General features: G+C 39.4%; 1 protein-coding gene across 4 annotated transcripts in view; it reads left to right on the top strand.

The window, feature by feature from the left end:
* epha8 (eph receptor A8) overlaps positions 1–18,480 on the top strand; it is a 135,242-nt gene extending 116,762 nt beyond the window's left edge. For 2 of the 4 annotated variants that reach the window (XM_032549677.1, XM_032549675.1), the window contains exons 12-20: positions 1,625–1,692; positions 2,562–2,687; positions 3,802–3,987; positions 5,280–5,341; positions 7,721–7,930; positions 10,688–10,837; positions 10,929–11,119; positions 12,326–12,484; positions 13,900–18,480. In XM_032549677.1, coding sequence (XP_032405568.1) covers positions 1,625–1,692; positions 2,562–2,687; positions 3,802–3,987; positions 5,280–5,341; positions 7,721–7,930; positions 10,688–10,837; positions 10,929–11,119; positions 12,326–12,484; positions 13,900–14,014 — 1,267 coding nt within the window. In that variant the 3' untranslated portion in view covers positions 14,015–18,480. Of the gene's footprint in view, positions 1–1,624; positions 1,693–2,561; positions 2,688–3,801; positions 3,988–5,279; positions 5,342–7,720; positions 7,949–10,687; positions 10,838–10,928; positions 11,120–12,325; positions 12,485–13,899 lie in introns of all 4 variants that reach the window. The other 2 variants (XM_032549676.1, XM_032549674.1) reach the window with 1 other exon arrangement.
* Positions 18,481–18,809: the final 329 nt, after the last annotated feature.

Genomic DNA, 18,809 nt, shown 5'->3' with positions numbered 1-18,809 from the left:
GGTTCAAAATCTATCCATTTCTTTCTTCTCACACAACTAATTTCCCAACTCATTGAGAATTTAATTACTACCTTCCAGTGTTTCCACGCCCGCCATCAGCCTCCTCCTCCTTCTCCTTTTTACTCTAATGTCTCCCTCTTACAACTTAGTAGATTTGTAGCAAATAATTACATTTAATTACCTGAATTGGTTCACAGTTTTATGCATATGACGTTTATTAAATTAACTTTGTTAGAGGAAAGAAATCTACTATAACTCAGAGGACATAAGGATGTTATTCAAACTAAGGCACAGTTTTCAGAATGGTCCAGTTTAGCAGATGCAACACATGCTGCCAGTCAAAGGGATCAATGAATAACTGCGTCACTTATGCTGGCGTGAAGGAAAATGGACTACTGGTCCATGAATTTACGAAAAGCTCCCTCAGACTGCCAACAGCAGGCTGCGAGCTCTCAGTTCATAACTGCAAATAAATTAAAGCAAGTCATCATCAAGGAGGTTTTATGTTCTAACAGTTTTACACAGTTTTTCCAAAGGTTCCTTGCGTATTTAAAATGTTCCTTAATGTTCAAAAAGACAGAAACAACAGGACAAGAACAGGACCTGAAGCTTTATGCATCTAAGTGCCGTACATGTAAATGAGGACATGTGTAGAAACAACGCATCTGCTGGCAACCTCTGAATGTGTTTGAGTGAACAAGTTCTCCTGTCTTTTTTTTATTATTATTCTTTTTAGTAAATAATTCATACAAGCTTTTTTTCTTCAGAGGTGCAGTATGTAGCATCTATAAAAAAAATTAGATGTGTTGAAACTGCCACCATGTCGTGACAGCAGGTTGCGAGACACGTAATCTGTGAAAAGATCCATCTCCTCCACCTCTATGAGCTGCTCTTGCTATCTGAAGAAATGCACTGCTCCCAACCAAAAACAAGCAATCAGAGAAGGAGGGGCTTAGTGCCGTCAATCAAATCATGTACTTGCTGCTAAATGTGCCAATGGCATTACAGAAAAACTGTTTATCCACCATCATTGGTGGCCATGCTAACTAGTCTTAGCATTCATGACAGAAAGACAGAAAGAGAGCTGCATGTGGTGATGCACCGCCACGCTAAGACCCGCCTCCTTGCTCTGATTGGTTGTTTCTATTTAGTACTGGGAGAAGGCAGAGGATCTTAATTTTCTTTTTTTTTTCAGGGATCATATCAAACTATCACGACATATTGACAGGTCCCACTATTATGTAATATATATATATATATATATATATATATATATATATATATATATATATATATATATATATATATATATATTTCTTTTTTTTAAATAAAAGTTTCATACTGCAGTTTTAAATACTAACAATCCTTACTAGGGGTGTAACTGTTACATCCAGCTCATAAAACAAGCCGGTACAGAAAACTGGGTTGATATGAGACAAGATGTTGGTAAACATTGAGAATTTTGGACAGCAGTTTGGATTTTGTATTATGTATTTTTGTGATACTTGAAATGTAGCTGTGCTGTCCTGTATTCATCGCTCTGTATGTTTCTGTGTGTGCCTCTATGTGTGTGCGTATGTGTGTGGGTGTGCGCGTGTGTGTGTGTGTGTGTGTGTGTGTATAGACACTGTGGCTACAGCAAAGCGTTCCAGGACTCCGATGAGGAAAAGATGCATTACCAGAATGGTCATGGTATGTTTACTACATTCCTCAGTTGTCACTAGTAACAAATTACAACACATTTCTTAAAGGGGCAGTATTGTGTTTTCCAGGCATATAATCATTTTATAGCACAATCAAGTAACTATGTTAACTTCAGTTGCATAGGTCAAATAAATATGACTTTAAAAATTTTTGACTTCCTAATTTAACACTTTGAAATTGGCCCTCTGTTGCTTTAAAAACTCCTGCTCTTTCTGAAACTCCGTCCCTAGGAAATCATCACAACACGGCTCCATTATTAGCTCTTTAACAATATTTTTACCTGTGTTTCACTAAGAAGTAGCTCTTATATTGAGCTCAACAGATGTGCAGATCCACCAGGTGTTTGCTAATTACTGCTGGGCTAGTCTGAAGGATCTGAGCTGCTCTGTGAAGCAGAAGTTTGGAAACTGCATCTCTGAGGAGGAGCTGCGCCTCAAAGGCGGAGCTAGGTCCAATCAGGGATTTTGCACAGTGAGTGGTTGCCATGGATATTAAAGGATTTCTCAAACATGCATGAAAGAATGAAGGCAACACTTCAGGTATGTTTTTGATGAGGGAATAACATTATAACATGATGTAAAGCAAAAAAAAGTCGATTTTACATAATACTGCCCCTTTAAAGGGATTGCATTTTCATCCACATATAATAAATGAAATCCTCAGAGCAAACAGCTTTCATCAGCCTGTGCTTGCAGGAGGCCACTCTCCTCCTCCCCTGTCTGTTTGTGTTCTCTCCTTCTGTCTCTCTGCCGGTCCTTTCATCAGGCTTTCCCGGTGCGCTCCAGCGACTCGGGCTCAGATGTGAAGCCGCTCCCGTCCTCCGCTATGTGACCAAATGCTAATGTTGTTTATCTTAGTGTCATTCCCCGACGCGAGGTTCTATATCGACCCGCACACGTACGAGGACCCCTGCCAGGCGGTCCACGAATTTGCCAGAGAAATTGAAGCTTCCAGGATCAAGATTGAGAAAATTATCGGCTCAGGTGAAAAAAAAACAAAAACATGGGCTCGCACACACACCCAGAGACAAACACGGAGGCACACACACACAGAGTAAGACTCATTGAGTAGGCTAACTTAAAATCATTGGCCGGTGTAAAAGGCTGCAGGGTGCAGCAGAGAGGAGGATGGCAGAGTGGAATCAGAGCGTTGCGTGGAGCCGTCAGTCACAGCTCAGCAGCCAGGCAGGGAATACTAACACTGTGTCAGCTCCACAATATGACTGCTGTAGCTACACACAGACACACAACGTGGAAATCAGAGCTCTCCTGACTGCAAGATAAGAAGCAAGTTATACTTAGCTCCTGTATTTGCTATGTGAAACTCAGGTTTGAAGTCTATCTCTGTCTCTTACCTTAGAAAGCAAATTAATTGACAGTCTCATTCATAAAACCGGCTGTAGAATGGGTGAGGGTAAAGCTGGGCATGCACTGATTTATCGGTGCCGATTTCTTTAATTTTGGGAGATTGGTGATCGGCCGATACTTACATGTGAAGCTGATCTTTTCCCCTGATCTTATCTACCTTTGCAAAGGTCCAAGATCAGCCCCTGTCCTCTTCTGCTCTACCCTGAGAGGTTTAGCTGTTAGCCCTGCCCACCAGGTCATGTCTGCATGTTTGCAGTTAACAACAGTCGCCCCACTGTTGCCAACTCAGGGGCTTTATTGCTGTATTTATCCACATTTCAGACAAAAAAATATTTGTATCGGACAAAATCAGAATTGGCAGGCATTTTGAAAATTGGTAATCAACGATCGGCCAGAAAACTGCAATCGGTACAATCTTATTAGAGTCCATATTCAGTACATTGGGAGATGTTTAAAGTCCAGATTTCATAATATGAACCTAGTTACAAGGTACTGCGTATTTTTTAGCTGCAGACTATAATTTTAACACTTAGTGTGCTGGTTTTGTGGAGTCTTTTTGACATCCAGCTCACCAGTACCAGCACGTCTTCATCCAAACTCTTCACAATTCTCACATTTGTATGTTCTTAGAAACTAATGTTTATTTTTTCCAAGAGTTTCACTTATTGAAACGGAAAAATTTCCCGGAGTATTTGAAAAATACTACGCTGTCGCTTTGTCATGATTTCAGGAGAATTCGGAGAGGTGTGTTACGGACGGATGAGGCTTCCTGGGAAACGAGACATTCCTGTGGCGCTGAAGACGCTGAAGGCGGGATACACTGAGAAACAGAAGAGGGACTTCCTAGCTGAAGCATCCATCATGGCCCAGTTTGATCATCCAAACGTTATCCGACTGGAAGGGGTGGTAACTCACAGTACGCTGACGCCAAAACACTCCATCCATTTGTCAATATATTAGCCAGGAGGTGCTGCACAAAAAAGATGCTTAGTGTGCCAAACAGGTAGTCTTACCTCTTAAATCCTCTTGCAGTTTGTCGGATTTAAACCATAAGTTGTTGTATTAAATTTCATTGGGATAACACAAAGTAGTGGATAATTGCAAAGTGGAAGGAAAAGGAAAACATGTCTGTCAAAACAGCTTGAAAAGACTCTGAATGCACAGAATAGGGGTCAATTCTCTAATCCCTAAACTATGATCTAGTGCAACAATTACCACGAGTCATGTAATAAAAAAAACATTGTGTGGCAGAGAAGTTAGACAAATATCAGCCCTTCATTTGAAAAGCAGCAAAAGACCCGGTCATTAGAAATTAACGCTCCCAATTCACCTTCCCATGTACCGTACACGATAGCGTTTAGTAAATGAAAAAAATAAAGGGCCACGCTCTTCAATCAATGTGACGCTATATGGAGTAAAGCCAAGACTCAACACAATTTATGGAAGTGAAAGAAAATAAAATTTTTGGAAAGCCTTTTAAAAAATGTTTTGTTATCTACTTTAAGTTACTCTTAAGCAATATTGCCAATTTCCTGAGGTCAGGTATCCATAGCAACAGGACAGCGGGCAAGAGAGGACTCCATCCTTGCGGTTGGGATGGAGTCTTAGGGCGATTGTTGGCAGAAGGAGAGCTGCAATTTTACGACTGTTGAAAACAAAATTCTAGATAAAGAATCGTGACAATGTTCCCGATCCATAAGGTCATATCTATTTAGTGTAATTTTGTGTTTTGTGCTCTGAGCAATGTCATGCTTTATTATTTATGTTATATTATATTTAGAATCCCTAATTTCACTTTCTGAACCAGTTGAAAGGTTTGTTTCGGTTTACTTTTACATGTTTGACCAAGATAGTCAACCTGTTGCTAGTCAATTTCAGTTTCTTTAATATTTATTCCCATTGGCTGTTCTTCTCCTAAATGCACTGGCTGAACAAATGAAAGTTGTTTTTACGTGTTCGATCAAATCTGTGAAGCTGTTGGTGTGTTTAAATGTGCTGTAGTGGTGCAGTCAGCAGATAACTTTATAATTCAGTACATTTATGTCTGAGTTCAAAAAGGAGTGAATTCAGCTGTTAGTTATCGCCCGATGGATTTGGTATCGTAAGTGAAGAAGTAGTGAAAAGTGCATCCCTGCTTTTTATATTTTGTGCTAATAAACGTTACAAGCTTTGGATGTGAAGGCTGAATATTTCTGTGTGTATGTCCAGGTAAACCGGTGATGATCATCACAGAGTACATGGAGAACGGCTCTCTGGATGCCTTCCTGAGGGTTGGTATTCATTTATAATCAGCTGTTATAATCATCTTCTTGAAAACAATGTTTTCTGCGTTTATTCTCCAGCTCTGTTTTTATGTAGGATTTCTCTACATGTAAATCTTTTCTTCTCCTCTTAAGACTGTTCATTTGTTCCAGTGACCAGTTACAATTAAATCATAACCCAGTGGGAATGTTTCCATCCAACTGAGAAAAAAAAGCAGAATTTTGAGCAAACTTTTCAAATGTCGTCCCCCAAAGAAAATACAATCTAGGGTGCGTGATTCCTCCTAATAGTTTTGAGAGAATTGACCAGGCTATGCTAAGCATGATTTCATCAGATGCTGTTGTTATGTTTTGGCTGCAATAAACAAGATGTACAGTAGAGATTGTAAACTAGCGTGGACCACACATTTGAGTAAAATGGAGAAATTTGGAGGTTTAAGAGTTTTATGCCTCTGGTATGGCACAAACAATCATCATTAGATGGGAGCAGAAAACATGAAGTGCAGAAACTAACTCCACTGAAGAGTTGGTTCTCTGACAAGACTAGAGCCATTTCTTTCTGAGTCTTGATCCATTGTTTCTACTAGGTTCATTTACAGGTTACATTTACAATTTCTATCTGCTTCAGTCTTTGCTTCTATGAAAATGCTTTAGATTAAAACTTTAAAGCTTATGACATTACTGCTTTATTGCCTTATCTTTAGTGTGTTCTCTATCTTGATTAAAATCTACTTGCCTCATTTTCAGTATCATCACATTCATTCTTTTTTTTCTTTCCCCTAACATGCCCCTGAAGGCTCCAGGCAGAAAGTATCTACCCCCTCACAGGCCTTCTGTTTTTTTTTTTTTTTTTTCCTTTTTTGTTGTCACACTAAATGTTTCAGATCATCTAACACATTTTAATATCTGACAAAGATGACTTGAGTCAATAGAAAAAGCTCTTTTCAGATATTGATTTCCTTTATTAAGGGAAAGTGTTATGTGTTAGTTTTTGAGCAGAAATTGCATCATCTCAATCCTACTGAAATGAAAAACTTGAACACGTGAACCATTCACCATCGTGCCGCTCACCCCAAGTGCACTTTAGGTTAAGGTGATGGCTAGATAGTTTCCTTTAGGATTTTCTGATTTATTTAATTGATTGATTAATTGGTATAAATGTCAAGTTGTCCAGTTGCTGAAGGAGCAGATTCAGTCTCTTATTGTGGAATCAACACCTGAAACCAATTAGGTATGCGTTTTGCTCTGTGTTCTTCTGTCAGGTTCTGAATGAGTCGTAGGTACACTCCACGAATTCTTTAAGCAGGTTGACCGCTGTTTGGAAACTTCACCTGACGTCTCTGTTTTAGTCTTGTGTGGTTAATGACCGTCGCTGTGGTATGCTGGAGTCCCAGCATACCATTAGCGGTTTTGTAACCTTTTAAAGAATGACTTTGTTTCTTATCTGGTCTTGAATTTCTTGAGGTTGAGGCATTATTCGCTGTTTTGTGAGATCTCGAAGGTTTTCTTTTTTTTCTTAGTGATTTCCTTATTCTACAAATCAGGCAGCAAAGAGGCATCATTGAGGCTGATAAATGAAACTTCAAATATGTGATTTATTATCATTATTTTATGTTTTAAGGTGAAGAAAGTTCCAGTTTTTACATTGGTCCAAGCCTTACCGATGCTTTCCTGTGCTTTCCCCCTCAATTCTAATCTCCCTTACAGCGCAGACTCAACTTTCTCCAATTGAAGTGGATTTCTCTGGTTGAATTTCTACCTGGCCAATCAGGAAACAGGAGAAGTTGTGAACAATGACGTAGATTTTCTGCTGTTTTAGAATTGCAGTCTGCCTGTAGTTTTACCAGTGGCTATTCAGTTGCCATTGCTTCACTTCCAGGGGAGGAAGTGAAGGAAGTTGTTCGGTCCGAGTTGGTCACGTTTCAAATGATTAAATTAACATCAACAGGCACCTCGTTCAGATCAGCACTTCTTTCTTCACAGCTGCTTACAGCAAAGACAGTTTGAGCTAAGATTTATAGCGTCAAACTGGTGCATTACAAACATCACAGCTAAAAATTATAAATTGGGAAAAATTTGAAACGTAAACAGAGTTCACACCTCCAGGCAGGAAGCAACCGAGGCTCCAGACTCTCTGGACACAGCAAAGCGTAAAACCAGGAGCTGGTCTTCACCAGTCTGTACTGGATAAGTTTTTTAATAAATGAAATTTGAAAACTATTTTTTGCTCAGATTCTTATTCTTATTTCTTATTTATGTATTTACTTATTTTTTTGATGATCTGAAACACCCAAGTATGAGAGAAAAACAAAACCTAATCAAGCCTTTAGTGGTACGGAGGCGATTTCGCAGCACCATAACCATCTCCTGTCCTCGCCTTTCTCGTAGAGACACGACGGCCAGTTCACCATCATCCAGCTGGTCGGGTTGCTGCGCGGCGTCGCAGCAGGTATGACCTACCTGTCCAACCTGGGCTACATCCACCGGGACCTGGCCGCCCGCAACATCCTGGTCAACAGCAACCTGGTGTGTAAGGTTTCTGACTTTGGCCTGTCCAGAGTCCTGGAGGACGACCCCGACGCTGCATACACCACCAGTGTGAGTTTTCACATTGAGGCAAGCATTGACGCAACAACACACACTCACACACATTCAGAGATTCTTTCAAATGAATTGCCTGGCCTCAAAAGAGACAAGACGTAGATAAGAACTGATTATTAATGCAGTGTTAAAGCATTAAAGACTTAATTTACCAACATGTTAGAAATTAGATTACCTCGTTCGGCCAGATGATGTGTTAAGTTGCTTAGAGTAACTTTTTCCCATTGTTGGCTTAATGGAAAAACTTGTCTGATTTTCATTCCAATCAGGATTTCTCTAGTTCGTTCGCAAATGGAAAAATATTTCGATGGCAAAATATTTGATACTGATGTTGATTTTCATTTGTTTGATAAGGCATTTTAAATGATCAGTGTTTATTTTATAGTGGTTAGCTGAAGTAATCACACCCGTTGAATGTTGCCACACGTTCTTATGCTACAACCACAAACTTAAATGTATTTTGTTGGATATTTTTGCGAAAGATCTATAAAGACCAAGGGACACAGCCAGGGGGCGCTGCGCTAGAGGGGGCGTCAAAACGATGGCGGACTAGTTATTTCTAGGGGGCATTTTCTGTATTTAGCTGCTGTTTGTGGAGAAGTATAATAAAACATTCGACAGCGAAACATCTACGTAGGTTTGAGTTAACTTTAGTCTTCTTTCATTTAGTACATTTTTTGTTTTTAAACATTCGATCTTAATTATATTCTTTAAACATAATAACTATGACATGCACAGGATATTCTTTGAAAGTCACATTTTAAAACAAGTTGATGAAGACAGTCTGAGACAGGCGAAGGAGGAAACAGCAGGGAATCCTTCAAAGTGTAGCCATTGTAATTTGGAAGAAAATTAAAGTTAATTAAATCTACTTAAAAATGACAGAAAACTTAATGACAACAGGAGCGGGCGATCACACATGAACACACACACACACATTTCACACTGTTAAAAGAAAAAATGAACTCATAGTTTGACGTTTGGCCTAGAAAGTAAGACAAAGACAAAGTAAAGTTCGGTTCAAATACACTTTTACAGAAGCAATACAATCAAATTCAATCAAGTCATATGAAAGTGGGAGCAAAGTAAAAATTGTCTTGGTTGTGGAGGCGCTTCACTCGGGAGTAGCTCCGTATTAATCCTGCAGCCCATTGAGAACTAAAGTATTGAGTTTCAAGTGAAAAAAGTAAAAAGCTTTCAAAATCCGATTCTATCACTTAACAGCGCACAGATGAAAATAACGCGTTTGTTTGTCCCAGTCTGTCTAAGCACAGCAATCATATTACAGAATGCAGAGGGATTACGAGCAGCAGCTCAGCGTTGTCCTGATAGGAGAGGGATCGCAGAGCATGATAGATAGTGGAGAAAGCACAGCGTCATTACAGCACACCTCCAATTAATGCTCGATAATACTTGGAGATTAATAGAGTTCCCATTACTGCCAGGAGATTAGGAAACTTTTACCAAAGCGCCACATTTTCTGGAGATAAAGGCAGCAACGGAGTCAGGCAGAGGTATAAAGTTAAGATGTGTCGCCTTTACACCTTCGTGTTTAGCACTTTTGTTTGGTTTTCCACATTAAAGAGAAGCAAGACGACGCACCTTTCTTCAAAGGGGAGCAAAATAAATTGCAGCGCTTAAGTAAATTACACCGTAATAGTTTAATGTAACCACAAACGACCATATTTGTATCTTTCCGTCACCACTACCCACGCAACCCTGAGCAATCCCCACCCCATAAACCTATGACCCATCTAAACAAAAAAAACATTTTTCCACATAAAAGGAAAGGGGAAAAAATATCAAAAAAATAAGATTGAAAGAAAAAAATTGTGAAGTGAAAAAATTTTCACTTCACAATTACGAGCTACTAGTTTTGGACAAACACAAAAATATCAATAAAATACATTCAAGCCTGTGGTTTATGTCAAAATGTGGAAAGGTTCAAGGGATGTAAATAATTTTTCCAGCCTCTTCATTAGTCTCCCCTCGTTGTGTCTTTATGTAACATTTATGAAAAAAAAATATTTTTACATATTTGTTGAAACTGTCACTATGTTGTGACAGTATGGCATGAGTCAGATAATCTGTGAAAAAAATCAAGCTCCTCTGACTTTTCCCCTGTGCTCCTAGTGCTAACAAGAAGCAACCAATCATAGCCAGGAGGAGGGGCTTAGGGTTGTCAATCATTCGCTCACCTCCCCCATCACATCCTCTTCCTCTTCTATGATACCTAGCCTGTTGTGAATGCTAAGTCTAGTTAGCACAGCCACCAATAACGACATATAAAAGCTTTTTTTCTGTAACGGTAAGTTGTTTCTCTGCCATTCGCGCATTTGGCAGCGTGTTCATGAGGATGATTGACAGCGCTAACACCCTCCTCCCGGCTCTGATTGGTTGATTTCCACCGTGAGCAATGCATTTCGATCAATCTTTTTGCAGATTATCTGTCTCATATTATGCTCTCCTGACACAAATATGTAAAGATCATATGCTTTATACAAGTATCATACTGCGACTTTAAGTTTGCTGCCCTGAATATAATTGTTGTCAAAAAATAAATAAAATAAAATTCAAGAGTAAATAAATTGTAAAAAAAAAAAAAAAAGTATACCTCATGATGAATCACTTGGTAAGATAACTTTAAAGATTACTTCCAGCGATAATCAATGTATTTTTTGGAGAAACTGCTCAACTACAGAGGAGCAACATATATAACGCTGTTGGATTCTGTTTGAACGGACTGACCAATAGGGCGGAAAAATCCCAATCCGCTGGACGGCTCCAGAGGCCATAGCCTACAGGAAGTTCTCCTCCTCCAGCGACGTGTGGAGCTACGGCGTGGTCATGTGGGAAGTGATGTCATACGGAGAGCGGCCGTACTGGAACCTCACCAACAGAGACGTGAGCGTTGTCAGCCGGATCGGACCTTTGCTAAGAGAGTTCTTCCCTCTGTTTGCGCCAGTGACGCGTGGCTTTTGCTGAACATTTGCAGGTCATTAAGTCTGTGGAGGAGGGCTACCGGCTGCCTGCGCCGATGGGCTGCCCCGCTGCCCTGCACACACTCATGCTGGACTGCTGGCAGAAAGATCGCAACGAGAGGCCGCGCTTTTGCCAGATAGTCACCGTTCTTGACAAGCTAATCCGCAACCCAGAGAACCTGAAGTCCATGGACACTCTCTGCAGGTAGGCGGGAGGCTCGCTGAATCTCTGTGTGCGGTGATGCGACGTGGCTCTGCTGTGTAACACGCCCAACTTAATTTGATCAGAAGGAAACTGAGCATTTCATTAAATATTGGTTTAAGTGATTAGGAGATTAAGATGCCAGTCAGAGCAAAGGCACCACCTCCAGAGAAGAGGATTTTCAGGACAATATGTGCCGACAGACTGTAAGGCTACTTACTAGGTGTCCTACTGAGAGAGGCAGAGTAAATTCAGAATTCATTGTCTGCTGTCAAATGTGGGTGCAGTTGGATAAAGTTACAGAGGTTTTTCCTCAGCATTTTTGTGATAAATTCTCTGTGTATTAACTACAATCCATCCTGTGGTATTGACGTTGATCCTCAGTAAATCTGGTGGCATGTTTGAGAGGACATGTCTGAAACTGGAACTTTCTTGAGACCATTAAGTGTAGATGCTGAGTCCTAAAGAGTTATTGGTGTGTGAGCATCGTGCAGCAGCAGAAGATATAATCCAGGCTTGAGAAAGAACAAAGTGGAAGGATTCTTTTGGGTGCTTTCATACCATCTCTGTTTTGTCCGCTTTAATCAAACTCCAGTCCGTCTGCCTAGAACTTGTGTTTTGTTTGAGGAGATGTGAAGGCACAATCAAAGGCTGATGCAGACCAGAAAAGTGAACTCTGGTCCTACTAATCTAGCTCTGGGTTCAGCTGAAGTGGTTCAGTTCAAACGCATTTGAACTGAACCAGTTTCATGCCAAGCGAACGTGAAACCGCTCCAAAAGCAGGAAGCAACTACACCACAGGGCATTCTGGGTAAATACAACCAGAACAAACTTGCAAGTCTCACACTTGCAGGAGAAATACCAAAGACAAAGAGAAGTCCTCCACCCATTAAAATCTCACACCAAACAGTTTTTTTTTCAAAGGTTTCGGTTTGTTTGACACAGTGCAGTGTGGATGTGAACCGAAGCAGCTGAAAAGTCCCAAATGGAACCGAGTCAACCGGACTGTCGGGTGTGAAAACAGCCTCGATGTGTCCGAGGCAGCTCTCTTCCAACCACAGACACTAACCTCTCTGTCGTTCTAACTCCTGTTGACTCTGTCTCACTGTTTGCTCCCCAGCTTCAGTCTCTTGCTTCATCTAAGATTTTTTTTGTCCAATTTCATCTCCATCCCATAACCAGAGCCTTTTCTTTTTCTCTTTGCTGCAGTTTAAGCAGTCCTCCGTTAATGGCCAGAGCCATCCCCGACTTCAGCAGCTGTAACTCCGTAGACGAGTGGCTGGACACCATAAAGATGGGCCGATATAAAGAACACTTTGCAGCAGGGGGCTTCCACACTCTGGGACACGTCATAAGCATGAAGCAAGGGTGAGACAGCACCATAATGCAGAACTGCGAGGAGCTATCACACACCTTAAACTATGAAATATCAAATGTCTGTTGCGAACTGGCACTAAGCAAACCAACTAAAATGGAATTAAAAGACATTATAATCAAGTGGTTATTAACTTGGTACACACCAGTGATCATTAAGTAGAATTAAGAAGACAGAAGTCACAAAGTAGACCCAGACTAAATAAGTAACATTAATCAAATAAGACAAAAGTTAAGAAATCACAATAAATTCCAATGTTCTTTAGCTTACAATATGCTTTTATTAAACACACTGCTGTTCACACTGCAACCTGGTGAATGTGCAGAGCGCTACTGTAATGATCAGTAGTTTCACTTATGTTTATGTTTTGATTATTTCTTCAATATTTTTTCTTACACTTTTAGTTTATATCTTGTGTTACTTCATTCATTCTCATAGTTTGTGCTTTAAAATAGTTTCTTTAGAATACTGTGTCTTTATGTTTACTGTATGTATCTGGTTGGGTTTTCTTTTCTTCTTGCTTTGTTTATTTCTCACCTTCCCGTCAGTCTGACATTCTGCTCCTCTTCCCAGCTGTTTATCATCTCCTCATTTGCCTCTGCCTGCTCCCTTCACCAGCTGCTTCCACTCATCTGTGGTTAGCTCTTCTGGTCTCTTTAGGTGTGTTTCCATTGACCATACAATTGCGCAATTTGACATTTTGAAAATAAATTTGTGCCAATTTTGAAAAGAATTATGTTTTGCTAAAAGGTTTTGGCTCTAGGCTGAGGTGATTTGTCTGCCATATTGAAATTCCTTTAATCGCAAAACTCCAGTGGAGATGTTTTTTTGTGTGTGTGTCTCTCACACAAGTCACATGATCAACAACCGGATGTTGCCACTGTTGCAAATCACGAAGAAGACTACGACAGGAAGTAGCTGGAGGATGATGGCGCTGCATGTTTTTAATGACTTATCAAGTAAAAAAATATATCCACGTGATTTTAATTGCCTTTCTTATTATCTGGAAACACAGCAATTGCAAGGTTAGTTTTTTTGTTTTGTTTTGTTTTTTTACATTAGCAGAATATTGACAAAGTTTGTGCACCCTTGTGATGAAAACAAAGCTTTTTGTTTTTCTGTCAGTCCTTGTCCTCCATTTTTCCCCAACAACTTTGTTTTTCCTCCTGTTCTTTTCTGTTAGTTCTGTTACTTCTCTGTCAGTTTTTCTGTTCTCCTTGTAAGTTTCCATTTTGGACATCATCTTACACTCTGGTTCATTGCCTGCGCTTGGGTCCGACCCCTAAACACGACCACCACACACACTCTTAGAAAGTTCGGAAGCCCGTTTAAAGGGGAAGTGCTTCTTTTCACAGCACTGCTTTTGCCAGTGTGGATGATGAAAATGATTTAGTTTTCATGTCACCAGGGACATCCAGAGGCTCGGCGTGACACTCATGGGTCATCAGAAGAAGATCATGACCAGCGTCCAGCTAATGAGAGCGCAGGTCCTCAACAAGAGCGTCCCATCGGTCCACGTATAACTCCAGAGCCGACGTTACCGACTGCGTTACAGGCCCAGGCTTTTGTACGGCCGAGACGGACGCCTTGAAAAACAAAAACGACAGGTAAACGGGACGAGACGCTATCTAAGAACTTTTCAAGATTTTTTACTTGAGAATTTAAGAACAAAATGTAAAGGGATCGCCTGTGGAAGCAAGGAAACGTGACATTTTTGGGACCTACCTTTTCTTTTTCTCTTCCTACTGAATACAAATTTATCACTTGTTTAAGAACGAAAAGACTGCCTTAATTATGACATATTATTTTAAGTTTGTTGTCTACAATTAAAAAAAAATAATTTATGGTGAATATATGAGAGTAGTGTGATTTCCAGTCCCAAGGAAGAGCCTGAGCCCTGCGGTGACGTAGCACAGGTCGCGTGTTTGGATACGTTCTGTTGCCGCTGTAGAAGGGCAGCAATAAACTCTAGAAGAGAGCGGCTCAGAACCAGGCTGACGTGAAGAACACGAGCCGGGGCTCACCGAGGGGCCACGTCATCTCCAGCTTCACCCCAGATTTTAGCTCTGACAAAGGGCTGCGGTGTCAGATCTGCTTCCCAACACGAACCACGCTGGAGATCTAGAACCTCCTGGCCGGCCGGCCTGCAGCTGCTATACCTGGAGGATGTGTGTAACTCAACTATAGTGCACTTTATTCTACAATCTTTCCGTGTTCAAGAGGCTTTCTGGTTGAAACACAACTGAACACACGGCGCTAGCTACAGAATTAGGTGATGTATCACATCTTTTATTTACCAGACAAAAAAAATTAGCTAATCTAAAAGCTAAAGCCAGCAACACTCAGACAGTTGGGAGAGGCTTCTGCTTTTTGTTTTGTTTTGTTTTGGGGGGGCGGGGGGGGTTGTGTGTGTTAACATTACATTCAGTGCACAGGTAAATCTGTGGCCAGCTTGCTGAATAAGGGATTCTCAGTCTACCTCAGATCTGGACTGCAGGCAGGCCAGCCGAGCACAAAGTTAGCATAGAAACTTTGCAATAGAAATAAAACTCCCGAGAAACAAAACAATGTTGTGACTCTAGCATGTTTCCAAAGTAGCATTCAGTTAGCCATGCTGTACCATCCCATAATACCAGAAATATGGACTTCTACTTGGTTTTTTAAAAATGATTTAGATCAAATATTTAAACAGTTAAAACCAGGTTTGTGTGATAGTGTGTAATTTTGTTTAGATCCAACTCTCTTTGCTTCAACAGCTGCGACAGTTTAGCTGAACAAACAGGAGCATAAAAACAAGCAGTTTTCATGCTGCTGTTGACATATTCAAATTTCTAAAGATGAAACATTTAAATCTAAGAATATCTTTGTAATGTGTAATGTGGATGTGGTTGTCACTAACATTTGGTTTTTTAGTTCATAGTTATTTAACAATAAAGCTACTTTCTTTGCCTCTCCTAACTGTCCTCAGAGTGTTACGGTGTTAATAAACGGAAATGACGCTAACTCTAGATTTTCGATTTGTCTGGCATATAAAGGCCGAAAGAAATTAACGAGAAATTCGTTTTTTGCTGAATTAAAAAAGAAACCTTTGAAAATAAGGTTTGTATATAAATTAATATATTTTATATTGACTGTATAAACACACATTACAATGTGTTTTGAAAAGCACATCATTTGACAGGTTGTCTGGAGTCCATTCTTAAAGGGATTCATTTTCTTATTAGAGCAGCCTTTGATTCAGGAATTGATTCAACGTAAGCACATTTTTAATGGAAAAAGAAAAAAAGTTTTACTTTCTTAAAGAACAGAAGCTTCACATCAAGGTGAATCTGTGACGAGGCGACACGGTGGCACAGCTGCTAGCACCACTTTCTTACAGCAAGAATCTCCTGGGTTTGAATCCTGGCTTTGCTTTTTGGGTTGTTGGAGTTTGCATGTCGTCCTTCGTAGATGCATGGGTTCTCCCCGGGTACTCCAGCTTCCTCCTGCTGCTCAAATCTACACATGTAATTTACCATTTAGAGTGTGTGTGCGTGTGCGTGATTGTGATGGACTGCTGATTTGTCTGAGATGTTACCCCTGTGCTGTCCAAACGTATTACTGCCCACGCAGATTTCTCCTGGGTTTCTTTTTTGACTCTTTTCAGATCATTAAACACATTTTAATATCAGACAAAGATAACATGACTAAATACATAAAGCAGGTTTTAAAAATAAATTCAATAATAAATGGATTTAATGAGGAAAGGAGGCCCTGCACTCCAACCGAGCTGTAAATTGGTTTCATATACAACTTGACTTTGCACAATTTGACTCCATTTATTTTTCCTGAAATAAATAAAATCGTTGGAAAATAGTTGTCTTTGTCTGTTATTAACAATTGTTTGACAATCTAAAATATTTGTCTGTACTGTTAGCTCATAGCTGGCTAAGTCAAACACAGTACCTAACTTTATAGCTGCCAATTTGAACAAATTAATAAGAAGTTGTGATTAAGGTAGCGCTCTTAAAATAACAGGATTAAAGTAAATTATGAACATTTGTAAAAACTGATATATACTATATATTTAAAAAAAAAACCTGAATAAATATTGATCTTTTGAGCAAAACAATGACTTTTACAAAGACATCCAGTCTATCCAATATGGCTGCCCATGTCTGACAGAGCATTTCCTGTTTGCTAAGTCAAGACAAATTCAGTTTGTTTTCCATCAGCGTTGATCCAAATGCCTTCCAAACTAGCAGATAATCGATATATTTCCAAATGTAGAAATGTCACAAATAACAGTCACTATTTCTGCTCAGTTTCTTAATATTTATTCTATATATCTTTCATGCAAAAAATATCACACTGCATATGTTTCACGTCAGATTTACACCATAATATCTCGTCGCCGTGTCATCGAATGTCCGCTGTGTAACCAGATGTGAACGTTTCCCATTCGTCCCAGAAGTTAGAGCTCAGATCTGGAACCAGGTTGGCAAGAAGATCTGCTTTTAGTTGTGGTCTTAAGTGCCATCAGCAGCACAAGTCGTTTTGGTTTTCCTCTCCATTTTTTTTTTTTTTTTTTTTGTGTGTTGAAACACAAACGGAACATTTCATGTGTGTCTGTTGAAGCATAAAATGTCAGATGTGCTAATGACCACGTGCCACGTCACCAATACTGGAAACTATTGGACTCATATTGGTAACCTCCAGATGTCAGCATTCTGACTTCAGGTGCCGTTCTTGCTGTAATGCTAAATGGAAATTCAGAAATTATGATTTCTAAATATAAAATGGTGGTAAAATTATATATTTTTGAATGTTTTTTTTTTTTCCTTTCTTTTCTCGTGGAAGGAATGTAGCACAACCGAAAATCCTTGTGTTATTTTTTACTTCTTTTTTCTTTCCAACAACACGGTGTTCCATCTGATACTGAAGTAAATTCAGGATCAGTGCTGATTCTCTTTAGATGACCCAAAAGTAAATACAGCGCCTTTAAAAAGTATTCACCCCCTCGAATGTTTTCCCTTTTTGTTGGTTAGGATTGATTTTGCTTTTATAAATCAATCCTAATCAACAGAATTTGTCTTTTTTTTGAAAAACGAAAACATTACAAAATAAAAATTGTATAATGTTAAAGTGAGAATCGATTAGTACAAAAATAATTACAATTGAATAAAAATACGCATGTAGTCAATGGGGAATATTCATGCAACACTTATTTTATGTGAAATACTTTATTTAATTGTCATTATTTTGTAGAAATACATTTTTACTTCAACATTAAAGTGTTTTATGTCAACTCTTTGGTCCATAAAGCCAAACTTTGCTGATCATGATGGATCGATATAAAGTGAAGAACATCCAAGGGAATGAATCATTTTTATTGGTACTGTATCTGCAGACATAGATCTGTGGGTACAACATGACACATAAACTGCAAAGGCTGTAAAATAAAGTGTTACTTTGACATCTGCTCACATGGTTTGCCTCAGTTCTGATAAAAGGCAACAAAGAACATATCAGTGAAATGTTTGCAAATTAAAAACTTTGCCTAGACTTCTAAAGCTTGTCCGATTTGTGCGAACAGGAGAATGTCTTTTCTGGCAGAACTCCCTCCGGGTGGTCGATACTGTTTTTATTAGAGAACTTTATTATATTTCTTGTATTATAGTGACATTTTACTACTGGTTTCAGACTTTTGTTTTCCTTTTGGATGCTATTGAAGTCACAGGGCTTGAACTGTAAATCCATATTTTCTAAAGCCAGGATCTGTTTTTTGCCAGATGAATTGATTTATAACGTACACAGGATGTTTAGTCACTGGAAGGCCCGATTTGTTCACATCTCATTATTTATTCAGACGTTTTGTTTCATAAACAATACCAACTCTGAAATGATCTGTTGTCATTGATGAGTCATCCTTGTTGCTAATAAGTCATAAATGTGCAAACTGTTCATAAAGACACAATAAAGGAATGTTCATCTGTGTGTGACTGCAACACTGAACTGTGAACTGTTTCTGGAGCAGGTGGAACCCGGACTGGCCGTGTTCTGGACTCATGGCCTGTTCTCTCAGGATGGACCGTAGCCACTTTGGTTTGGGTGTAGTTTTTCGTTTATTAATGAAATGATCATAAAACTTGCATTTTATATTCAATCCGGTTCACTCTGAGATTAAAAGTTATCTGATGATCTGAAACTTTAAGGGTTTGACCAAAACAAAACCAAACAAAAGCAATAACAGGATAAATGTGAATATTTTTCAGACAGCGATGTACTTCCTGTGTTAATCCCAAATGCTCCTGCTGGAAGACTGCTGCAGCATTTAGC

The sequence above is a fragment of the Xiphophorus hellerii genome, chromosome 20 (genome assembly GCF_003331165.1).
Source record: "Xiphophorus hellerii strain 12219 chromosome 20, Xiphophorus_hellerii-4.1, whole genome shotgun sequence".
Taxonomy (NCBI): domain Eukaryota; kingdom Metazoa; phylum Chordata; class Actinopteri; order Cyprinodontiformes; family Poeciliidae; genus Xiphophorus; species Xiphophorus hellerii.
The sequence above is the reverse complement of the archived record's forward strand: the minus strand, read 5'-3'. Positions and strand labels throughout refer to the sequence as shown.